We start from the raw sequence: 26885 nt of genomic DNA, 5'->3' as shown, positions 1-26885 counted from the left end.
GTTCTCTTTAATATGAATTGTGAGCTGCATTATAATTGCAGATGCTCTTCTCAGACCAGGAGACGAGTTTTCTTTCATGTCACTGGCATATATGGCTTTTAAAACTGAATATAGCACTCCATATGAAGAAAAATCGTGTAGCCTGTGTTCTGGATTATGTCTTTCTAGCTTTGTTCTGTGGAAGGGAGGAAACTCAAGAAACCAAGGATAACACTTGCTTAACCTGCGGGCAGCTCTGAGGGAAGCGAACTGCTATACTACTCCATGCAGATTTTGCCAGGGCGTTAGGGCACGCGAAGCATAGAGCAAAAGTAGATCTCCCTTTTAGGCTGTATTTGCCACAGCCCTGTTAACGTGGCTTGGGCTAAGAGAAGGGACAGGACATGGGCTCCCTGGGCATCCTGGGGCACACACAGAGCGAGCAGTCGCTGGGCTCCTCTGCACTAATGACTGCGTCCTTCTACTCTCAAAAGCGACATCTGTCAAAATTTAGTCCCATTGTATTGCTGGCGTATTTCCTCCTCGCTAATCTTGAAATGTCTCTCTCATGTTTATGCAATATGGTTTAGTGCAATAATTCATTGGGAAACATACTGACTTTTTTTTTAAAGCTTTTTTTGTTTTGTTTTAAAATGAGTTTGCAATACTTTCTCAGGCTGTCTTCTGTACAAGCTTTTGTAGAAAGGCTGTTTGCCTGGGTGTGACTACTGACAATTACCCTACCATAGACACAGTTATTTGGACAAAACCATCCTTCTGCTGGTAGGGATTATTTCCCTTGGGAGCAACGGAATAACCTGTATTGACCACGACACACTTCCATGGGAATAGCCTGCATTCATGATAGGAATATTTTCCTTGTGCTCTGTAGCAGAACAGCTAGCAGAAAAGCGCTTCTAGTATTTAATGGACCTACCTGCTGTGACAAAATCCTCCAATTATCTGTTTGCATGGGAGCTGGGTATATGGGAGGCTGACAAACCCACATCTGCAATTGGATTATCCTCTCCTTCCCAGGCCGATTCTGCTCTTTCCTACACCATTAATTCCAAAGAGACCTCTCAAACTCCCTTTGTTCTCCTGGAGGCTGAGGGGATGCAGCATCTTGCAAGACAGATGGAAAAGCAGCATAATATTTACAGGATTTTGAATAGGCTCTATTCCTGCCTATGGTGAATACAGCCAGCTCTTAACTTGGAGAAATCAGGCACTGAGCGTATGCAAGATGACACATCAAACTCAGGGTATCCAGGGCCCAATTTTCGTAACACCTACTGAAAAAAAAGTGCCTGGGGAAAACACGGATACAATCAGAATCAACTGCTCAAGTGTTAAAAAGTCAGTATCATTAGCAATGATTTTGAGCTGATTAGAGTATTTTAGACACAGGAGTAGGAAAATAACTTGGGTCATGGAATCTGCTTCCCTGCTGTGAAGCTAACATGTCATGTCATCTTGCTAGTGTCCATCTGAAATCAAAAATTATTGTATCCCACTCACCTGCTTATGCTCTGTTACGCTGAACTTTTGCACCAATGATTTTGCTTGCACACATGCAAATAGAAAGTACTTTTAAAATCCCTTTCATTTTTCCATTGCTATTCACAGCTGAAAACAACAGCTCTGGCCTCTATTCCCTTCTGCTGCTTGTCAGCGAGGAGAGACCTTTTCTCCAGAATACCTTTTAGCCTCACTGTATGTTGCCATGGCAGCAAGACTAAAACCAGACCCAAGATGAGAAAAATGTCAAAGGAATAAAAACTGACGCTACAGGCAAATTCTGACTCCGAGTCCTCCCTCGGCTACTGAAGGTATCTATTAAGTTATACATCTTGTAGATGGAGAGCTACAGCTGCAGAACTGTGCTGTTTTCACTCTTTCCTTATTCCTATAAGCTTCTGCTGACGTCAATGAGTATTTGTTTTGCCTCAGTAAAATTCAAAGAAAAAGAGATTTAAAGCCTTGTAATTACAGAATAACTGAGCCAAAGCTTGCCAGCTTGTACTTACGGAGTCAACAGGGATAAAGCAGAAAAAAAAGCAGAACCAACATCAAATTAAATATTTAGAAGTAGTAAACAGCAGTGCCTAGATTATCAATTTGGTGGGAGCTTTCCTACATGGTAAAAGAGGAGAAAAGACCTTGAAATTTGATCCGTCAACACAGAGAATTCCAGCAAGTTAGGACAGCTCAGGGGTGTTCAGCACTTTGACAGTTAGAGACTAGCATTTTGGTTGCAAGCGAAGTGCTATAGAAAGAACATCTCTGTGAGACTATCTGTATTATCTCAGAAAATCCTGCACAGAGTCAGAAGGAAAGCTATTTTTGATTTAAACCGGCACAACACAGCTTTTCTCGTTATCATGTTATTAACATAAATTTGAAGAAAAAGGGAACTTTTTTCTGCATTAATATAGGAAATAATTACCTTATTACTTTCAAAGTCAAGGGTTGTTTCTGAAAGGTAGAGATTTGCTAAAGAAATCCCTGGAACATACTCGAGCAGAAAAGCCACGTCTTGTGAATCAGAGCGAAGCTTTAAAGACCCTGCACTGGAATTTCTTTTAGAGCAGCAATAAAGCCAGATCTCCTGGACCCAAATTTTCTGCAGCAGTCTGTCTAGTTGATAGCACAATACAATCATATACTGACTCTATACTCAGATTAACCAGTCTGAAGATGAGCACAGTGTTGTGTGGAAGGGACATAGAACTCGTCATAAACTTAAAAAGTTCCTCAAATCCACTGGCCAAAGGGGGATCCCTCCTACATCACACTTCTGGTCGCCACTATATGCCTGTGAGCCACTGACTCCCAGCTGCGGAATCGCTGGGATTTGCTGGTAGAAATCACGATAGCATGGTCCCAATTTATCCTAGGAAGATGGCTTTAAGCACATCAAAGCCACGAGCAGAGGTGCTCAGAACTGGTCACCTTTATGGCACGTTTCTCCATTCTGAGCAACAATGCATCTTACAGTAAGTTGCAGCCAACCGTGCACACAGGGATGCCCCAGACACTCCTGAACCTTGGGGTATTAAAAAATGTAGTGGCTCAGATTCCACTCTAGTGAGTCTGGCTTGGTCCGCAGCAGCAGCTCTTACGCTGGGGAAAATTCCTTTGGCTGCAAAGGAGTTTTGGCAGACGCAGGCAAAAGAAACAGGCCCTCTGTATTCGGTTAAGATACAGCAGTCTCCTGCCCAAATTGAATCCATATATAATGTTCAGTTTGGTGTATTCCTGTATTCAATCATAATGTGTTATAACAATTTATGGCAGGAAATAAAGTTTATTACATTCATCACTATGTAATTAAAAAAAAAAAAAAAAGACATTTTATGTGGTTATTGACTATCAAGCTCCATGACATCAGTTTTTAAACTCTTGCCTCAGCAATGTTGCCTTGTGATGTCTTTGAAAAAAACATTTGGAGAAAAACTGCACCAACCCACAAGTATGTCTCATTTGTTCTCTTTCACATAAGCATGCTCTAATAGTTAGGAGTGCCATTAAACTCTCCCCCTCCTCCACCCCCAGAACATGCAGACTTAGCTATAAGCACACTGCTTTGGGTCGTGTTGTATTGTTGTCTTTCTAATTATAATGCCTAGACTGTAGAAGGTGAATGTTGTTGGTGTCCTCTGCACCGCCTTGCAGCAGCAATGCTGTCTGGTTACTTCTCTGTGGGAATCGGGCAAACAGAGATCCTTCTTCACACACAAGTGAAAGATCAGACAGCCTTTCTGGAACCGTATTTTTTCACAGCCATATGAGAACTCAAGTCTGAAATACTTCCAGAACCACAGCTTTTCACACAGACCGTCTTTCACACAGACTTGCAGGACACTATTTAAAGACAGAAGAATCTTTTCTTTGACACCATATTCTGAATTGCCTCTGAGCTAACTAGCTTCAAGGTGTTCCAAGTCAATCCATGCCTTAACTCTCCCTCTGCGCAAATGGGCACAAACATTGCCACTTGGGAGGGACGGGGGGAACCGAACAAATCAGCTTGCAAAATATTAGGTGATTCTTGAACATGCATTTATCAAGAATCAATGCCACTTCTACCGTATTTTTGTACATGGATGCAGTTACACCAGAATATAAATGAAATACCAAAGACTAGGCTCTTTTCGGCGGGGACTCCGCTTCACCTGAGCAACACTTGGGACTACAGGCCCCTGATTCCCCGGGTTTCCAGGCGTAGCAGACTTTACATTAACGGCAGTGTTAAGCCTTCACAGTGACAGCACCTGTGGATATTATTTGTGGATTTAACACTGCTTCACTGTATGGCTGGCTGTGTGCAAAACATTTTAATTGCATGCCTTGGTTCCTCTGTCTTTACACCACCACATGATATTTACAGAGTCCACAGGAATACTGCTGTGTGCTAGTGCATCAGTCAGGTGGCCCTTTAAACCATACCACAGCTTTAGTGTACAGGCTATTACAATTTTTAGTGTTGAGTCTTAATACTATAAGCAAATTATTCCAGAAAGCTCAAAGTGGCTGTTCTATGTGCTGTTTCTTTTATTGTCTCTCTAACCAACAGTCCTTGTCATGTTAGAAGCTGGATATTGGTGTAAGTGAAACCCCGTTCTGACCTCATCTGACTCTTCATATGCTTCAACTGCAATCAGATTAGGGATAATGCAACCTGAGCTCACCCAGGCACACTGACGTTTGAGGCACGAATAAAGATGGACAATTAATTCCTATGTGTTGTCAGTACTGGTTACTCTGCCTCATTCCAGGATGCAGACCTACACACACCATTTGGGTTTGTGTGTGTATGCAAAAGATAATTTGTACTATCACTTTTTTGCTTCTATGGTGAAAAACCAGCTAGTCTTTTTTACAGTTGTACATTTAGACCAAAAGCCCTTACAAGCACCCTCTGGATACAAAACCAAAACCCCATGTCGTTACTTTCCTGCTCTTTCCCAAGCTTTTATCAGTACCTACTTATTCAAATTCCTGTTTATTGGCAACTAAGCAGCTTATTTTATATAAAGAAGATACTTCTTTGCATGTACCTCACTAGAGATGATTTGCTTTGTTTTAGGAAGTTGCAAAACTACAGAAAACTCTCCAAAAGGAAGGCCCTTTTATATCTCATATTATTTGACCAGCACTCCATGCTGATGGCCTATACTACTCCTACTTCATTTGTCTTTCAGGCTTGTTCCAGTTCTCTAATCCATCAGAACCATAATTCAATAACTGGATCTCCACAAAAAAAAACCTCATTTCTACAGTCTATTACGGACTTCCCTGTAGCTTACCAGCACCACTGACTTTTTTTTTTTGTTTTTTCCCAGTATTTCTCACCAACACTTTTAAACCCAGACTTATAGCACTACAACCTGCATGACAGTAGTTTCCTTTTTTTTGTCCCTTAACCTTCCCTGTCGTGGCTTCTCTTTCTTTGTTTTGCAGTAGTAGGGGTTGCTGACTGTGCCTTGCTTTCTTCTACTTGAACCTACTTGAACATCCTGCCTCATGAAAACATGTGCTTCTTCCTCTACGCTTCCCAAATGGCAGGTGATTGTTTTGGAAGTCAGGCACAAAACCTGTGACCAACGTGACTTCTGCCACTGTAACTTTTCATTGTATTTTCTAAACAATTCAAGTGAGTCAAATAGTTTTAGTCCCAAAGACCTTCTATCACGTATTCCTCAGACTCTTTCTTGAGCTCTACTTTGAACTATTCATTTCACAACATGGGATCTTAAAATCAGTAATTAAAAAAAAAAAATAGAAATTCCTGTACTATCTGCCTGCTTACTCCAAGGAACTTTAAGTCTTCCTTTATTACTACTATGGAGCAGAAATTGTGCTCTATTCCAGAACCACTATTCCAAACCATGGGAACTAAACTTACTGGTTACAAAATACAGTAATCGTTCACTCTTCCAGATAGTAAAGACATTATCATTAAAAAGCCTTGACACTATAATTTCCAAAGTCTGAGAAGCTTCATGTACAAATCCACCTACTAGGATCAGATCACAAGAGCACATTAATATTGTGTCTTTGAAAAAAAATCTCCATGTTCTTTTGCAAGAATGGATTCTCTCCAATAAAATCCATCCCTAATCAGTAAACCAATTATGTAAATTCTTGAAACTCATCAAGGTAAATCCCAAAGGTCTCTAAAGATCCAAATGGGAAAATATTTCTCCTTTCATTTCTTCTATTTTTTTTTTCAGAAACTAGTACCATAAGGATTTCAAATCTAATTATTCATAAGCCATCATCGTATTTTTTGATTATTCAAAAAGCTCTCTAAGTCAGATCCTACCACTGGGTGCCACTCCATAACTTCATTAAAATTACACTTAAACAAAAACAACACCCACTGATATATTAAACTGTAATACAGTTGTAATGTTAGAGAGTATGATTCATGCTTACCCTCAGTTTGAGCTACATCAGTTTACAGTAAGATTGAAATCATTCATCTAGGTAAGATGAAAGGTATTTGAATTTATCTTGTTTGCTGCTTGACAGTTTTACAATATATTTTGCAGTCCTGTTTGCTTTATTACTTAATATTTCTCCTCGCACTGTTAAAAAATGTCTCGTTCTAAGCCTATATAAAAGATTTTAACTCCACGTAAGTACTGTACCAATGTGATTGCTATAAAAATTGATTTAGTTTACAACAAGTTTAATGCCCATGTGTGAATACTCAATCAGCTTAGCATTACATTGTATCGACTGAAATCAAATTGCTATGTAATTGGTAGCAGGGAGCCAAAGCAGAAGTGTTCATGTGATAGAACATCACTGATTCAGCTGAGATAGCTTCTAATTTAATTCAATTAAACTTGCATGTGTAGATGCACCAAAAAAGCAAATGGCGTGTATACTAGCTACAGTAATTCAGGAAAATAGGCAAGAACGTTAATAACACACAGTTTGCTAGCTCTAGGCTAAGGCAGGCTTCACTGTAGGAACTCAGAATTACGCTGGATGTTTCCTTTAAATTGAAGGAAAAGGTAGAGCATTGTGTTATTTCTGCTAAAGAATTCAAAGGTCATGCCCTTTTTCCTCAGGAAGGTTTAAGATCTTTAAGATATTTTACCCAGGACATAACCATAGCATATAATATAAAAAATCTCAGGTTCTTCTCAAGGTTGCTGGTATTGGGTGATGGTAGGGAATTCACTTACACAACCTTTATTCTACTATACTGAATGCATTTAAACAAAGATTTGGAGCTGCCTGTGATGTGTGAGGCTTGCTTTCTTATAGATATGGCCTACATTTTCAAACGTGTACACTGTAATACCACATTCAGAGCCTGAACTTTGATATTCAAACTAGCATATTCAGTAAAATGAAAACAGTGGAAAATCAGTTGCTCATTTGAAAATCTTAAATTACATTGCTTCCTTTTAATATTGTTTTCTCTAAGTCAGTGATCGTAACATACAGATTTGCCCTACCAAATATCTTTGTGTTCTATCATTCACAGCATGCTAACATATATAGGAACTTTTTAGTATCGAAAATGTATCTGCTTTGCTGCGTTGGCGTTAATTTAGATCATTATCTGTAATGAGCAATAATATCATTACTAAACTGCAATACCACATAAAACTCTCAATTATCACATTAAATTTGGATTATATTATGCTAAGAGATGTCTTCATGCCCAAGAGTAATTTTGTTTTTAAAACTCATCTGTGTTTAAAACGATTGAAAAGAATATATAAGCCATTTTCATTAGGTGAGAACATTCGTCTTGATTAATGATTGTTATGCACTAAAATAAAGTGTTATTTTGGATACAATAATTGCATTTTGTTCAGGGCAAAATTAGGTAAACCAGAAAAGTAAACTTGCTTCCAACTAAAGTTCCCCACTATACTTAGAAAAGGAAAATGTATGCATTGCTGTTGTAAAATGTTATAAAATCGTAAAGCTTTAAGACTTTAAAAATTACACGACAAGGAATTTTGGATAACCAGAAAAAAAAAAATTCCAAATCCGAAAACCCTAATAATCAGGTGGCATCAGAACAGAGTTGTACATATGTGTGCTGCTACTACTGCTGAGTGCCCATGACCAACTTTCACAGCCTTTGGGGAAACTGCATGAGTCTCTTGGTGACCCCACGAGTGGGCTTAAATGACAACCTGGAAGATGCGCCTTCCACTGACTGGGATATTAATTCTCTTGCTCCCTAGAGAGTAACAGAATCATAGAATCGTTTAGGTTGGAAAAGACCTTTAAGATCATCCAGTCCAACTATTAACCTAACACTAACAAGTCCACCACTAAACCAATTAAGGGTAGAGTAATAATTTCATGTTTCCTGGCTTGGTGGCTGGATTATTTTTTAATGAAAGTAAAACTAGGAATCATTAAGGCTGGAAAGGACCTCTAAGATCATCAGTCCAACCATCAACCCAACACCACCATGCCCACTAAAACCACATCCCAAAGTGCCACATCTACCTGGTTTTTGAACACCTCCAGGGATGGTGACTCCACCACCTCTTGGGGCAGCCTGTTCCAATGCCTGACCACTCTTTCCATGAAGAAATTTTTCCTAATATCCAATCTAAACCTCCCCTGGCGCAACTTGAGGCCACTTCCTCTTGTCCTATCACTTATCTACAGAAAACTACAAAAGTGTCTTATCTACAAGTCTTGTAGGTAAGACAGTAATAAGTACTTTTTTTGGGGATATCAGCAAAGTTGTATGAAATAGAACACAAAAATTGTGTCGTCTTTGCAGTAAAGAGAAGCTAGTAACCCAATCAGACTATTAGCATGAAAATTAAAAGAAAATGAAAACAACAACCCAGGAGATGAATATGGTGCTACTACTTATGAGATTTCCAAAAATTCTACCAGTCTGCCAGAACTAGTCATCAACATGATTAGCTGCTGAGAGTCAAACTTGGTTTTGCTGATAGAACTAGTAATTTACTTTTTCTTTGGCTATTGTTACATAGATACACTGATAAGCAAATCCCCAGAAGGGCTAGAACATTCACTTTAGAAAGTAATTTCTAAAACCAAAGGCCCAATTACTTTCATTTACCAGAGTTCTGTGTCTACTAACCGCTAAACATCCTTCTACTATAGCTAAAAGCTTATGTCAACATTACCTCTTTATAGGCCAAGCACCCCAAATCCCCAAAACCAGAAAAACATGAGCTAGAATATAGAGCAGAAATGCTGAAGGCACGGTACCTACTGATGTTTCTCATCACAGTAATTTTGCAGTCTCTGAAAGCATCTCATTCCCTTCTGCTCTATTAACCTCTCTGCTCACTGTCAGTCATGGAAGATGGCCACAGAGACCAATGCTGCCAATGTAGCACCATTTACAGAAAATGGACCTATCACATGTAATATGGAGAGATACTTTCCTTATTTTTATCTCCCACTCCCTTTTGATTCTTTTCAGCAACTCCTTAGATGGCTTTCTAGGCATTCATTGATTAATGAAGTATTAGACTCATAGATGATAGCCAGAAAAAACCCCAAAGTAACTAGTCTGACATTTTGCAAATCAGAGGCCAAAACCTCATCCAAAATCATCAGGGATCTCTTCCCAGTCTGAAAAATGGGAAGGTTTCAAAGGCAGGAGGAATCTGAATTATTTGTATTCTGTACTGTGCCAGACATATAAGGATGACATCTCTCAGCTTTCTTAACATCACCAAGTAGACTTCATTATTTCTATCTCAGTTTTTTAAAAATCCTTAGCACCTGGGAAAATAGGTCTTTTTAAATTTGAACTGAGACCAAAAAAAAGTTTCTGTGAGAATGAAAACAATCACTAGGAATTGTTAACACAAACCTCAGATTTCTCCTTCATGACACCCTGGGAGAAAAGCTGAATTTCTCACATTAGCAGTCCCTGCCAGTTCAACCTGAACAACCAAGAGCTTTCTTTCCGAACCAGTCAACTAATTAACAAAGAAGCGTGAGTGGAATTTTTTGACACACAGGAAAATCCTAGGTTCCATTCACAGGATCTGTGGCTTAAACTACATACACTAATAGCGCATAGCACAAGAATGAAATAGCATCTAAATGTGTCTTTGAAAACTTAGTTTCTAATATTCTCCCTTTAGTACCTGCTATTAATCTAGTGTTTTTCATTTATGGCATCCAATAGTTATTTCTCAGAGTGACAGAAAACACTCACTGTTCCAAATCTTAAGAATTCCTTGCCAGTCAGTGGTACTACCCACTCTGTGGAAGAGGAGGTAAGTAAACTTTCTGTTAGAATCCATTTAAAATTATTTCTGCTGGTGGATGTAACACATTGGCATATATTTAATCAACCCACAGACAAGACTGGGAGAAGACAGGCAGACGTTTCATTGCATTATCAGGTAGAAATAAAAAGGAATGGATTGAAGCATGAAGGGTATAAAAGCAAGTAGCTTTTGTTCTCTAATACTTCATGAAGAGTCTAGAAATTGTTTTTGAATAGGAAAATGACCCCATAAAACCCTGTTTTCCTGACCCTTGAGAACAGCTTAAATTCTATGACACAAACAGTAAAAATGAAGTGCAAAACAAATGCGTTCAAGTCAAACATTCAAGATAAACATAGAAGAAATATACTCTATCTCCTGGAGTTATGCACACACACTGGTGTTTTTAAAGGTGTCTTTGATGTCTAAAGTATATCCCCCCTGCTTTGGTAAAGATTTCCCTAGCTAGGTCTCTGGTTATTTTCTTGCACGGGTACAGTATCACTGTATCAGTTCAATACATAAGGAGTGTGTGCCAATTTATTACTTAAAAGCCAGCTAATATATTTCAGGAAGCAGACTACTCCTGTAAAATACTGCTTCTTCACAGTAATTAATCGGCAGCTTGCTCCACATAACAGGTTTGTTGTTATTTTTTCTAATAAATGACAAACCAGTTTTTCCCGTATACAATCTCCTGTGGCTAATTTAATTGACTGGAAGCATGTGACTAGTTCTCTTTAACAGTGCACACTTTCTTGCATGAAATCCATCAATGCTTCCTATATTATCTTCCTGCCTATTTCCCCCCGCCCTCACCTTATCCATCAGGAACCAAGTCTACATGCTGTTTTCCTTTGGCCTGCAGTTACAGAAGGCTATTATCTCTGTGGCACACACGGGCAAATAGAGACGACAATCTGTCCTGACCCAGAAACACTCATCACGACGCACCACTGCACTTTCTACTTCCAGTGTCTCATGCCTTCTAGAAAAGTATTTTCTGCCTGTGTATCTCCATAACTAATTAATTCTTAGCAGAGTGCTTCCTAAGTAGATTAGAAAGCGCTGTAGCTGCAGGCTGTATTTATGTTAATTGAGAGAGGTTTAGTCTCACACTAGTCAGCTTCTAACCTTTGCAACAGCATTTGAACACAGAATCAACGTTCATCAGAAACATTGCCAAAATACTTTTCCATGTCTGCTACTTCATTCCAAAGCATGAAGATATCATCCCCCTGAAACGCAACAGGGCACTGAAATTGGGTAGAACACGGAGCGTTCTGAGATTAGAGTCCCCAATAAACGCACTGAACCACAAAGGCTCGCAGAGATGCCGAGACACAGCCCAGGGGCTTGGCTGCTAGAGACCAGAACTGGAAATTGGGCACTTTCATCAGGCCGGTCCCGATCCCATTCCACTAACATGCTGCATGGCATCAGGCAAGTGAAGATATCCACCATCTCTTTTGTTATTTATCTATTAAATGAGTATTATAGCATGAATATTCTCAGCACGCGCAAGGGAACTTTCTGAAGACTCTAGATGGCAAAATCGTTTGAACGCAGGTATTCAACTGGCAGGCTAGACAAAACAGGCTAGATTTCAGAAGCTGTAAAGAAAATAAAAGAAAAGAAAGCCCAGAGCTGAAATAAGTTACTTGTTTAATTAAATTCCATTTGTGTAGCTTGAATTTCGTGCAGTGCTTATCAATAATACATAGCAATTGAAAATAATTGCTTACATACTTCACAGACTTAACAAGTGAAGTCTGAGTCTCCTAAAACAGCTCATTTACCCAGCCTGATTTTGTGGAAATCATAGCTAATGTCAGGTATCTGAGGCCTCATTATGGAGCCACAGTGCCTATATCTAAATCTTGTCTTGCTTCTTTCTATCTCACTCTTTTAATAAAATCATAATCACATTACATTGCCATCAACAGTGTGTGAAGCCAAAAAGACTACTGGGTTATGCCATCACTTCCTGATACAGGTAGGAAGGGTAGAATGAATTATGAAGTAATATGAAGTCCTGTTAAACAGCATTAAGTGGGGAAGAAATGTAAATGAAATTATGTAAGTATTTAGTAGGAACTTAATAATTCACATAAGAGCAGGAAGGATCCCATAACTGGATATACACAATGTTTTAGAGGAAAAAAAATTGCAATACCTAATTAATCTCCAGTACTTTCAAGGTATGTTTTATTCCTCTGAGCATACAGCACAGAAATTATTTGGAGTTTTAATTAATATTTACTTCAGATAAGCATGTTGGGAAAAATTCTTTGCAGTGTCTGTATTAAAAATCACCTTACTCACAGCTCTATTTTCATTCATTTAGAACTTTTGTTCATTACATTTAATGTTAGTGAGGTAAATTCAAGTGGAATATCTTTCTCCTTACTCTCCCAAAATTCGAAAGACATTTTGGCCTATAACTGTGTATAATTTGATTGTGAACAGAGAAGCAACCTCCCCTGAATTATTCAGGTTTTGCATCTCAGTCTGCTTTCCCCACATCTCTATTTTGAAACATGTTACATCAGTAACACATAGCTCCTTGTATTTTTGTACGCTTTGATATCTGCATGAAGTTTGTATTAAACTTGTGTTAGACTTGTTTTTATACAAAGAAACAACGGTGATGTGCAGATAAAACATTTAAATTTACTTTGAACTACAGATGTTTATTTTATACAGTCAAAGGGAACAGAATCTCACACATAGGAAGAACAAAGAGAGTTCTAAGGCAGTATCACAGGACAGTATATATGCAGAGCTAATACCTGTAAATCAGTTCAGCAACAACTGCAAATGAAGTACTGTCAAAGAAATATTTGCATCGTCAAAACAAGCAGACTCTGCATTGTAATGCTAGAGGAGCAATCATAGCAAAGAAACACCGATATGCTTGTGGGATTTTTCACAGAATGAGTCACATTTCCTTCCTTCTACAATCTAATACTGCAAAGTAAATTGTTTTATGCTTATGAAAAAAATTATTCTTTTCCGTATTTCAGGGCGGGTTATTGCTTTGGTTATAAATGAAGTTCCACTTTTATCATGTCACTCTAGATTATTTTGCATACCTTGAAGAACAAATACAGGTTCTAAATGCTATAGAAGTCACTGCGCTTCAAAAAAGGTGCAGTTTGTTCAGCTGAAGGATTTTTCATCAAGCAGAAAAGAAAAAAGCCTGCACGTTCAATGATTATATTATCACTAAAAACAAAAAGACACAAGATGGCATTTAGTATTCCTAACAAGGTACCAGCCTGATCTGATACTATTAGATTGCCCTCTTACTATATTAAAAGTAACTAATGGGTCAATTTTCTCTATGTCTTACTATCGTGATACATGAGATGCTTTCTGTCCTAAAGCTAAGATCAGTGAAAGGCACGAATAGCTCTTGATGAAATTAAAGTCTCTGCTTTAGGGGGCTCACTGTTACTGTTCTGCTATCGTGGGTTTGAGATTTCCCCTCCTCCCACCTGGAATAACGTTGGTATCATTGATATCGAAAAGCATGCACTGAGACGGCAATTTATACGAGAGGATGAGTTCAGGGTTGGGGGGGGACACACGAAACCAACCCAACAAACCAGGTTTACAGTACCTGAATCCTTTGAAGCCACAGAGCAGTGCTAAAAGCAGACATACCGTGATGGCTTTATCCTCCCCAAAACATGCTACAAATTCTGTATGGAAAGTGTTCCTTCGTCCAGTTCTCGTCACTGGACTGCAACTCGATAATGCTGCAAACTTAGGTGTAAGGTTTCTACTGTTTTCCTTTGCATGCTAATTAACATTGAAAGCTAAGGCAGAGAACAGGAAGTATGTGAGAACAGCAACATATGAGAAAATGTTTCTTTTAAAGGAAATTATTGTATCAGCAGGTGTTCTATAATGTTACTATACTGTGACCAGTTGCACTGCACTTCTTTGGCTTGAGGTTCTTAAACACAGCTTGGTTTTCCACTAGCAATTTACTATAGAGAAAAGCTGTGGCTTCAAGACAAGGAAATCTCACATATAAAAATGGTGTTTACAGCTAGACCTGCAACATCTCTCATAATTACGCAGCCAAAAAAACCCCAGCAACCGACAGTGCAGTGATCCTTACAAACTAAATTAAGGTGCAGGGCTCTTTCCAGTCAAAAACATTCTATGCGCTGAGCACGAGGCACGGTCATTAGAGTCCTCTGACACTCACATCAGGATCCACAGGGCCTGATCCATGAGTGTATTCAGTGCCTCGATTCCACTGATTTCAGTCACAACTGAGTGCCACGGTGTATTCCCAGATCTGGGCTACAGTTGTTGTATTACTATTCGTTAAGTAAGGAATGCTGAAGACATTACTACATTATCACTACATAACAATGACATGGGGTGACGTTCAGCGCCTACTATAAGGTACCGGCCTGATCTTGTAATATTGTGAGATTATCCTCTTACTTTTTAAGAGTAAGTAGCACATCTATTCCACAGGTTTCAGTACCTTCATCATTCTTACTGGCCCTAAGGCAGATACCATTATTGCCATGTAATAGTGCACTCCTTTAAATCCTTTGAGAGACCAGAACGCACCGAATCCTTTGGTGCACAACATGGATGTGTAGTCAGGATCTTTTTCCACAATCTCACTGGTCAGCCATATGGACCAACACAGCCCAAGTCTGAAAACCTTCCGACACACTGAGAGTCCTTTTTGAAGCAGGTAGTCTAGCCTGATGGAAAGGGCCCTACAGATATTGTGACGACAAGGACCATATTTTGCACTGTCCCTTTCCTGACTGGCAGTTCATGTGCAAGAATTTGTGAGTTTCGGTTTACATGCTATCAGCGCTACTTGTAACTGCTGTAAATCACCGAAGAAGGTGCATATAACTTCTGTGTCAATAACCCCTTCTACCTTGAGAATGTATTTTCTTTTGCAACTACAAAAAGCTGAGCAAAACAGAATTTTAATAGAAAAGCACACGTACATTTTTATTCAACACATTAGATTTTTTGAGAACCTTCGTTTTTCATCCTGCTTAATAATCTACAATCATCTACTGTGTAAAGCCGAAGATTCACAGACCCTCAGAACGCTAACGCATAAACGCACACTACAAATTAATCAGAACTAAGAAGAGTGACTAACTGCAAATTAAAGATTAGGTAAGTAGTTACTAACAAAGAAACAATCACAAAGCTCAACAAATATTCACTGAATACTAATTCTGTTTTAAACTCTACTATTTGTAATGAAATGCAATCTTACCAGACAATCAGCTTTTTTACTATAGAACAGTATTTGAAGCATGCACCATCTACAAATTATCTTGTCTCTTGAACACTTGAATGCATAAACAAATAGCTGCAAAATAGCGAGACATCTCAACAGCAGCTAATTTATTGTACGACTTCACTCATCTCATGATGAAAAATTCCCCAGTCAGATATGCATTTTGAAGTATCTATAGATTTTGTTACTGTCTCTCTCAGCTAAATCTTTCTTACATTAATGTCATAAAATGGCTCTAATGGCCTACTTGAGAACAGGCTTGATTTTACTAGGATTTATGGATGTAAATTTGATATAAAAATTACCTTTCCCAAGCCAACACCAACAGATAACACAGCAATACAAATAGTTTTGCTCCACAGCAGTAGTCAATAGTCTAGATCCTGATGTCCCTTGTGTCAGCAATAATCTGATACACTGAAGAAAATGAAGTCACTTCTAAGTTTCCATCCAGAATAAATTCTGTCCCACTCTCTCTGCAGCCAATTGGTAAATTCGTTTAAGCAGCCTGTACTGAAGAGGCAGGGCAATCCTCATCCTAAAACAAAGGCCAATGAAACTAGGAGTCCTTCCACTGACTTCCATGGCCTTTGGATGAGGCCCTCAGAAATCAGAACACCAGAGGGATTATATCCTAATTAGAGTGATCTCACTGATGCTCAGACAAACCTTCATTGTTCAACAGGAATAGTACCAAGCTAAGTCTGTCTAATAATTTCTGAACACTATCTTGAATATTACTTGACAATCAACTAGACATCACTTACATACACTATGTGATAGACAAATAGGAATCTAATAACTTTCTCTAAACCCTGTATTACTGCCACTTGAAAACACTTTAAAATGCAAAATCTCACTGCAATTACAACATTCTCTAATCAGTATATTCTTTTAAATTCAATCTGTGTACTCCTGCAGAATGTATTAAGAAATAAATGCTGTTCAAGGAACCATACCAGGCTTTTAGAACAAAGAATTTTTTTTTTTTTTTTTTTTGTTACACAGTTCACAGAGACCGACTAAAACAGACAAAACCTTTCTCTGGCTGTTCTCAAAAGCACTAGAACATAAAGCCCTCAATTTTGGGGTTATCATGCAAGGAAGTGGTCCTGTAGCAACCAGCCTTAAGCAGCAAAGGGGAACATCACCGTAGATGTAAATCATTGTCTTCTAAGACTGCAAAGATACTTTTCAGTTCTGATACACAGATGGCTATTGCAACAGACACAGGATTGAAAAGATAAGTATTTGTACTGTAATACAGTTTTGGAAGAAAACCAGGTGTCTTCCATGTTGGCTTTAGAGCATTTGCACTAATTTGTGAATTGATATTTGCACAAAGAAGGAATACATGAAAACAAATTTATATGCAGAGTGAATAAAGCAAGCTGAAAGGATATGTTGGGGATATGCCTTTCATATATAGATCAAAACTTTTATGTATGTGATGATACATTCAGGTATTTAACCATTTGGAAAGGTGTCCCACGGTTAAGGCTCCTCTGGGATTTTTCCTTGAAATATTTTCAATTTGAATGTCACTTACTGGATTCACGCTCATCTCTATGGCAGAATTACTAGTCAGAGGACAAATGGATTCTCCTGTGAGCCTCTGGAGATGGTGACATTCTTTCACACAAAACTATTCAATCATTCACTTTCAAGTGCCATGCAGGGAGTCCACCTTTCTGCCATTCTCTAGTTAAACATATTTATTCTCAATGCTCTTACGGGTCAGGAAGTTTCCTCAGGAAACATCAATAGTGAAAAGACTACTGGGAACAGTCAAATGGAAGTGGACACTTGGAGAAAGTCAGGCTTACTCAATAGGAAATGAAAAGCAATCAAATGTCAGACTCTGAAGGGGGGAGATGTTAGAGCTATTGAGTTAAAAAAAAGAAGCCTCCCAAAACAGAACAAAAATACATACCAACCTTTCTTCAGTCTGGTTCCATTCAGTGACACATTTTTCTGTGTATCATAGTAAATTTAGAGTCAGCGTTAAGTTATTTTTAAACCCATAAAAATATATCCCGAAAATGATAAACGCCCTGAATGAGTAATATTTCAGTAATACTTTGCAATCGATTAAGGACACCTCTAGCACTGTTACAGCCCTGAAGATACTAGCCAGACATTTCCTTTGTAAATCACCAGATAGCTCATGGAAAATGAGCAGGCGTGATAAATGAGCTGTAGTTTTCTAGACTGCACTTTTTAACAGATGTATTTACACATTTCACAATCTACCGGTGCGTGTTACTGCCAAATGTTAGACAAAATGTTATCAAACAGAAGTCTCCCAACAAATTCCCATCATGTTGACTATTAAGATCAGCCTGCAATGAGTAATTTTTCATGTTACGTCCTTGATCAAGATTTTTTAAGCTATTGTTGCTATTTTAATTATCCTTTTCTTACTCACCAATACATGAAAAGTACATATTTACATGAACAAAGAAATTGCAGAATGCCTATCTAGAGACTTCAATTTTTAAAATGTTTCATAAGCTTATTTAATAACAAAATAAAAAAGCCCACGTCAAAAACCTGAATCTGATCCCATTTCTCTGTTACACTGTTCTTCAAAGGGCTCTCCCTTTCAGACAGCAGCAGAGGATTTTACCTTGCCTGAGCCAGCTGCTCTTTCTCACAACGTCTGATCTCCCTTAAGCAGTTTGATGGTGAGAATTAGCCGCTCCCACACCGCTGGCTGGCAAAACCCCGAGGTGTTACGGAGCTGCTGTCAGTGAGAGTGTGGCCTCAGGTAGGGGTTTTAGAGAAACAGGAAGAGATTCCTGGGGAAGCTGTCATTCCTCTCTGTTTTGCTGCAGAGGAACAAATGGAGCCCGTATCGTGCTGGGCTGCTTGCACCTGCTGTACCACATGAAGTGACATGTTGGGTGGGGTACACTGGGGCAGATATAGCGATGGCGTGAAGAGACTTACAGACCCCACGTTAGCACAACCTAAGGCAGTACACACCTTGTCATATAGTGTGGCCCAGGCACGTACAAGCCCCAGTGAACACGCAATGCATCCTGCTCCAAGAACTGTCACAGGCTGTGGAGACCCACCACGCAACTCAAGGTATCTTACCTGTGTCCATAACAGTGGCAGTGCTATAATGCCACCTGAATGACGAACAACATGCTGGGCTCAAAACCCTGCCCATAGGGCATTCAAGATCTTAATAAAATACAATATTATTAATGTATTAACTCTGATGGTTATTCTCATGGTTGCATGGCAATACCAGCTAGCGTGTCCCGACACCGACAGAATTTTGTTGCAGCACCTTCTGAATAGCAACCATACAACGATACGACCACAGTCCGTATTCAGCAGAGCTCTTACAGATCATGCATCTTAAGTGACGTGTCAGGCTCAGTGCACTTCACAAACACATAAAGACAGATATTAATCTGGCAGTGCTACTATAATCATGCTGTTTCTTTATATGTCAATGTCTGCTCACACCTCCAAAAATACTTACATTTGTTTATCGGCATCTTAAGTATAGAGGTCTCAGAAATGGTGCTTTGGTCAAGGGGCTTATAATTGCCCAGGCTATGATCAGATTAGTTTCTTTACATGTCTTTAAGGAGAGCTGAGCAGTTAGAAGGAAAAAAAAAGAACCAAAAAACCCACACTCCACAAATGTAACTTATATTAAAAATTATTTCTGATTTGACTGCCTGCGATACATTTTCGGTAACTTCCTGAAAACCTCCAAACTTCCAAGGTTTGCTTGCACAAATATAACACTGAAACTAAAGCTTATGTATTAGATGTTTTCCTCAGAATAGGTTTTAAGTTTTTTTTAATTATAATGTCCAATTTTACATAAAATATATAATAATATAATATAAATAAAAATTAATATATATATTATATATTATAATATAGTTATAAATATATTGATTATACACATATATATTTATTTTATATATAATATAAATCCAATTTCACATCTAAAAGTGCATGTATTTCAGAAATTTCAAGATGTGGAAGGAAAGAAATTTTGCTCCTACCTCTTCCAAAGCCCATAATGAATCAACCACAGGCTTGATCTTCTTATTGTTATATAGATTTAGGAGTTTGTCCATCACACCCTTGACCAGGCCACCTCGATTCTGTTTGAAAAGTAGATTCAACAGGGAAAATCCAGCGATGACTTTGTTCTCCTCATACAGCTTGATAGGATTTACTTTCTCAACCTGCCACCACTGGAAAGCAATAAACAACAGCAGGATTAGAAAAACATTTTTCAATAGATGTACAGAAAAGTTCACAGGCAAACTGTCTGGGCAGATGTGATACACACGTCATCTGTCAGATCTGAAGCAACAGCCAAGAGAAGCAGTAAGAATTTTATTTAAGGAAGAGGCAAAGAAGTATGCAGCTGACTGACACGTGGAAATAAAACACAGACTTGTGTTGCATGAGATTAGGGTGTTAGAAGAACGGTGAACAGATCTGGTTTTAGGACTTGGGTCTAGAAGTACGGAATTCGGACCTCTCTTACTTCTGCTATCCTTTATCTTCAGAGAGCTGTGCAAGCTTCCCACACGTTTGCAAGCAACTCTTGACTATTACTGTTCTCTCAAAACCAAGGAAACCATGCACTGCTGATCAGCTTCCATTTACTTTTCACCCATCACTATCTTTGTGATATTTGAGCAAGCCTCATAATATCTAATGAAATTATGTTATCTCATTTAGCCCAAGAGCATCCTTGAGACTGAGATCCCACTTCCTAGCAAGTTTTATTTGAACGGGTCCATTTTTAGTTAAAATTTTCATACAATTTTGATGAGTAAATTTTGCAGTATAATTACATAAAAAAACCTAGTTATACTTTTATACAAAATTTTATATGCTATTTTTATTAATTCAATTTATTCATATTTATTAAATCAATAAATACCAGTACTATGTGAAAAACATTTTAGTTGAAATTGATTTTGTTGGGCCAACCTACCCTACAAATTATACACACCTGGATATGTTTATATTTGCAGTAAAAAGGCTGCATAGCAAAGATTATCTTGTTTTAGTTCACAAACGCATGACAATAACAAAGATCATGCTACTACAACCATTAAGAAAATGTAGGAGGCAAAGAACAGCTCCTTGCTACAGTCTTCGATTTATCTTGTTTTCAACTACATAGAGACTTTTGAAGCTAATTTCTCCTGGGAAGGGGTTGTTGCTGGAAGCTGTAAATGAGCTCTTGGCAGAAAGATTGTATGATAGATCTTCAGTCAAGACTCTTCCCTCTGTTCTTCTTGTCTGAAGGAATCTCTTTCACTCCCGGTTAACTTATTTCTCGCTAGCAGTTTATTTGATATATTTGTCCCTTTTTCGATCTCTAAGATTTCTGAGCAGATTTTTTTTTGTTGTGGTAAGCTGAAGAAAAAAATTTAACATTTGAATTTTGGATTTGTTGACATTAGGAAACAAATGCAACATCACCATCTCTTTGATGTCACTTGAAATGAACATGGAGAACTGAAAAATGCATTTCTGTATGGAACTAACTTCTGAAAAGCTGAAAATGATTGGACACAAGCCCCATCTTAAGAGATACAGCTCCTTTAATTTACTGTCCTGACAGTGTTTTCAGATATGAGGAAACTACAGGGTACGGTTATCCATATCCATGGATATGATCTTCTGCCATAAGTAAATAAATAATGCAATCTAACTATGAACTTAGCTGTGTAAGAGATATGTCTGATAGCTAACAATTTAAATAAGCATTGCAGACAGATCCAATGCCTGTCTAGCTGTCCTATCAGAAGAAAACATGTCAGACGACACCGTAGTCAGAAAAAAGCTCTCTCTAGCAACATCAGAAGTAACAACTTAGAGATAAATGAGAATGGTAAACATGAAGATGCTACAGGAGAGACTGAAGTTAGAGGCGAGAGCAGAATCACAGCACTGGGACACTTACCGATTTTGCAAAACTGAAGAAGCTTTTTGTCTCCCCAGTAACCATGTTAGATGAACCTGTAAAAGATGAGTACATTCACACACCACTTATTACATGCTGACAAGCAGACCATTTATTATATGCAATATAATTTCCATGATTCATATTTAAGAAGAAAAATTTCACCAGGTTTGAAAGGAATTAGTAGATATCCTTACACTTTGGGCATAAATAACAAAGAAGCCAAAGTGACTGAGCCCTACAAGTTTGTAAGTACTCTGAGGTGACAAAAACAAACCTATCAAATATTCCAAAACCTGGAACAGGTGAAGTGCTACTAGGCATCTTGACACCAAAGCTCTTCTATAGCTCTCTCCTCTGCAGTAAAATGCCATTTGCCTCTGACACACTATTATTTAGCAGCAATCACCACACAGGTGTCCCTTCTCTGTATCTGTAAAGATACATTTATCCAACCACTACATGTGTGAACATACATGCATTATACATTACAACCTGTTAACAAATGGAATGACAATTCACCAGCAGAGACTTCATTACAAACAGGCAACCAAGTTGGCTTGCACAGTCCAAGCAGACACCGTGTGACAATGTGTTCATTATTGCCACCCTGCTAGCTAGATGAAGCGGTATGTTTATCAATGATTCCACTGCACCTTCCAATGCGATACAGATATATTCTTCATTTCAAAAGTTTAGCAATCCCTTCAGCTGTCCTCGTACAGAAGCTTGGCCTGCTTTATCAACACACAACATGGCGACCTGGCAGAACTGCAGGAGAGACATGTTTACTCGGTATGGGGAGCGGTCCATGTACACAAATGGAAATTTGTGAACAGAAGCCCGGGCTTGAATTCCTCAAAGTCATGTCAAATAAAAACAATAGCATTCTTCTGAAATCTTCCCCCAAGCTTCCCTCCCACAAGAACTATAGTACAGTTTCCTTAGCCACACTGTGATTCCTATGGTGTGTAGAATGAGAGATCCAAGCTTTCTCCTACACTTCCCCTGTATCACCCAATAATGTTTAGCAACCTGAAACGTGTTCAGTTTCACTTTTAGATTTTTTTTTTATTTTTAAGAGTTTCTTTGTATTACCTATTGTTTCTCAATAATTCAGTCCATGCTCAGCTTCACTAAAATCCTTGATTGGAAATGGTCAAATTGAGGAAGTATAACATGGCAGCCTCCAGTTCTGGAAGGAGTGGCATGGCCGATTTTAAGAGATTTTAAGCTTTGCAAAGCTTTAGTTTTGAAATATGTGCCTGGCTTTTTCCACTTACCATATAAAATGTAAGTCCCAAGTGGTTTGAGAAGACTGAGGCCTTTCCCAGTATTTTCTCCACAAAGACAGTCCAAAACAATATCTACTCCATCTGTTGAGATTCTAGAAAGCAGGAGAGAAATCTCACTTTGCAATAAGATCACAGGACTGGTCAGCTAGCATGATACAGGCTGATTGTTAATATAATGCTAACATTTTCCAGGTACTTTAGAAAGGACTCTAAGGCTGAGGCTTTGACCACGTGAAAACTTTCTCCTCATCAAAAGACAATTCAAACTCATTTAGTGCTAGAATGTGAGTTTGTTGGCCTAGCCAACCCATGCCTTTCAGGCTTAGAAGAGTCAGAAACCATCTTGTTCCCTCTTTTTGAGGGCTTTCAGTAAAATTGTATTATCAAAAGACAAGTGAGAGATATAAAGTTCTTTCTGAGTGAATGCAAATGTCAGAGAAAGGTTTTTTTTTTGGTCAATGAAAGTCATGGAGAAAAAGGACATTATTATTCACATCATCTGAAATTCCTTTTCTGAATTCGTAAGGAAACAGATCTTATCCTAGTTCTTTTCATATAAAATTATGTCCTTGTAAAGTTATTTAGAGTCTTCAGTTTCACTTTGTATCAACTAGACATCAGCAAAGAGTTAAATCAAGCATAAAGAGAAGTCACCAAGTGCTAGAAACCTAGCTCTAAGGATACAGTCAGGCCATATTATAGAAAGCATTTATACTGTTTCAATAAATAATTTGCATATTTATAATTTTCCAACAAATAGCTTTGTGAATGCAATGTCAATATGATGCTGAAGAAGAAAAAAAATACACCCAAATATCCTGATTTAGTAGTTCTTTTCTGGCAAAACACCAGCCTGCAAAATCCTGTCTCAAGTTTGTTCTAAATCTAATACCCTACCTCCTAACCAAGTAAACAGCCCAAGCAGTAGTAAATTCTTAATTAATACTCTTAAAGAACTATGCAAATAACTGGTGCAGACACTACAAGAAAATTGCAACCTGGAGACTATCAAAGGTTTAAGGAGCAGTCAATAGCATCTAATCCCCAGGAACATCAATTAGCTCCTGATGAGCATGCCTTCTGCAGTGGTATAACTGCAATTAGAAGTCAGGATAAGGGGTAAAGCTTTACGGCTCATAATACACCTTCCTGTTTGCTCACAAGACAAAGGTAATACTCAGACATCCACTGGTTACAAACAGCAACAGGATTGGACAACTTTATTTGGACAACTTTACTTCTTGGTACTGCTGCCATAAGGGTAGTAATAAATTGTTTATGTTCAGGCCACTGGATGATCTTTCACTGTAAATGAATGATGGCTTTGGCTTTCCAATGGAACAGCTTTTGGTGGCTTCCACGGTTGAACTGATTCCTCATCCCCCAGAAACTTTTCCACATTCATATCACCTCTGGGTTTTTTGGGGTTTTTTGTTTCTTTTTTTTGGTTTGTTGGTGTAGGGGTCTTTTTTGTGGGGGTTTCTTTTGTTGGGTTTTTTTTTCTTTGGGTTTTTTTTTTGACTTTGCTCCCTGATGAAAGCTCTTCCCTGGAATACCCCAGTCACCTGCAATAAAGCAGGTTCCTACCACTATCCTTTCTCAGCCACGGGCCCACCCTTTCCGGCTCACGAACTCTCAACAAATGAAGAGCCAGCCCTCCCCCTCCCTTAGGGCTCCCCCTGACCCAGCGTGCAGCAGGCAAATGCAGACTAGCTGTTTTCCCTGCTGGCCAGCCAAACGTTGTAAGCAGAACATAGTATACAGCTAACATCCAGCAAACCAAACAACTACACTGTTCCCCCACTGCCTCTTTTGAAAGACAATTTATCTTTATAGCATTCTCAGAATTAGCACTGTACTTTGTATTTTTTGAATGCAAAGTGAAAATACACAGATCTGAGCAACAAATCAGAGTACTGGCATCTTCTACAGGGTGCCAATTCTGACTTCTAATCAGGACTATCAGTTATGCTAGTACTATGCACCTCTATACCAGGAAAGAAGAACAAACTAGTCTGTCGTGTCTATATTTTATATTTTGTACCCACTGTTTCTCTGCCTCGTGGGTCTATTGCAAGGTGAAAAAGTATGTGAAAATGCAGGATCACCAAAAGGGACTTTAACAGGCTTAACAGAGCAGAATTCCACCCCTTCATAACCAGGTTTCCTTTTGATTTCAGTAGTTACTGTCTGTTACACAGAGTCAGGGGTGGTGTCAGGGAACTGTCCCAAAAAGAACTGTCCTGATGAAGGGCAGAAGCAGCCAACATTATCTGCAATCATAAAGTTATCAGAAGTTAAAGGGGCTTTATTCCTTTTTTTAAGAACTGATTCCTGTTGTATCTGCTCCCACATCACATACCCACTTAGATCAGATCTGCTGCTGCTTCTGCCAAGAGTTAGGATTAAGGTTGGTGCTGAACTCTGATTAATGTTTGCAAGTGCTCTTTCTTGCTAAATCAATGTTTGTAAAGCAGAGATTGCTAGAATTCAGTCTTCATCTCACTACAGCAATTTCCAGGGGCAGCAAAACACTTAGGTATGTATACTTCCCCAAGAGAAAGGCTATCAAAGGGCTGAAGAAATGTGCTGCAATTCTTCTGAGATGTAAGAAAATGGTAGGGGTGTCATCTGCTGGACAAGTCCTATCTTTTTTGGTGAAACTTCCCATATGGAAAAGTTTTCCTTTGATATAAAACATCCTTTGTGGTGGATTGTTTCAAATGTTCTCTTAAGCCCTTGGGAGTGCTCCAGAAACAGTAGCAAGACACCCTGCTTTCTTCTCCAAAACCAGTCGAGATTGCTAACAGCTCAGACAAAAAAGTCTGCTGTATACTGAAGGGCCCCTTTGAGGGCTAGTAACCCTCGTACTAGGAGTCCCCCTGAGACTGTGCACGTCGCTCTGAGGAATGTGTGTTTGACAGGAAGCCTGTCAGCTGTACTACCTTGGGGCGTCCCTTTGAAAAATGTCTTGGTTTATGCCCAGCTACATAATCTAGTATTTTGATACTAGATCCAAGTATCAAATTTGATAGAGATACAAGATGAAGGGAAAACGTTATTCTTACCTGTCTGACAAGTAAAATCAAAGAGATGTTTTTTACTAACATTTTCGTATCAATTCTAAAATTTTGCCACCTGTATCAACATCAGTATCTAAAAAGCTAGACAAATTGGAAAACAAAGTATTTGAAAGCATGTAAACAGAAACACACATGATGACTTCAAAAGGCAACAGGATGATTCTAATCTGAATGCAAACAAACAAAATCTAAGGATCTGAAATTAAAACAGAATCATGTGCTCAGATATCAACCCCTGGCAGAAGATAAAAACCCAGGCAGACAGAAACTCAACAGAGAAGTCCAAAACCTGGATAACTTACAGATCCACTGAAAATATCTTACTCAGTGCATTACGGTGAGCTTTTTGGATATGCAGATAATAGCAAAGTACATCCTTCTGTTAAGACCTTTATTCTTTTTCACTTACTTTACTTGGCTCGCAACAGATGTCCAAGTATGAACATGGAATAACAAAGCTTACGTTGCTTATCAAGAAATAGTGAGATGCTTGCTATCTTGTCCCTTATAGTGAACAGATGGAATATCTGAGATAAACTACAATTCCCAAACTCACAAATGTAATCTCTTCCCATAAATATGGTCAGCCCGATGTCTTTCATAGTATTTTGCCAGATACTATACAACCCTTACTCAGGAAAATAAGATATTACCTTTTTACTTCTTGAACATAGTCTGCATTTCTGTCAAACAGGTGAGTTACTGAGTCTTTGATTGCTTCATGTTTGAAAGATGAAGCTGTTCCAAAAACAGTAACATTGGGAATAGTTGAACAGAGCTGAGCAACAGCTTGACCCTGCAAACAGATCATTATGTTAGTTCACTGACATGGAAATTGGTTGACAGACTTTGCAGCTGCCAATTCACTCATGACACAGAAAAATCCAAGACCAAACATATGCAAGGACTTCCCAAACTAATTTCTTGCCAGTGCAATGCAGTTCAGTCTCAGGAAAAAAATACACTTAAATCAAAAGGATATTCTGAAGACAAAGCAACTGC

The 26885-nt window shown here is 38.5% G+C and overlaps 1 protein-coding gene across 1 annotated transcript in view; it reads right to left on the bottom strand.

Moving 5' to 3' along the window:
* Positions 1-26885, bottom strand: part of VAT1L (vesicle amine transport 1 like) — a 59602-nt gene that overhangs the window by 11084 nt on the left and 21633 nt on the right. Inside the window, exons 4-7 of the mRNA XM_075715553.1 lie at positions 26537-26679; positions 22789-22892; positions 21506-21561; positions 19578-19772 (exon numbers count right to left, since the gene is read on the bottom strand). Coding sequence (XP_075571668.1) covers positions 19578-19772; positions 21506-21561; positions 22789-22892; positions 26537-26679 — 498 coding nt within the window. The remainder of the gene's footprint in view (positions 1-19577; positions 19773-21505; positions 21562-22788; positions 22893-26536; positions 26680-26885) is intronic.

Source organism: Pelecanus crispus, chromosome 8 (genome assembly GCF_030463565.1).
Source record: "Pelecanus crispus isolate bPelCri1 chromosome 8, bPelCri1.pri, whole genome shotgun sequence".
NCBI classification, from domain to species: Eukaryota; Metazoa; Chordata; class Aves; order Pelecaniformes; family Pelecanidae; genus Pelecanus; species Pelecanus crispus.
This window is presented reverse-complemented; position numbering and strand designations above follow the sequence as displayed.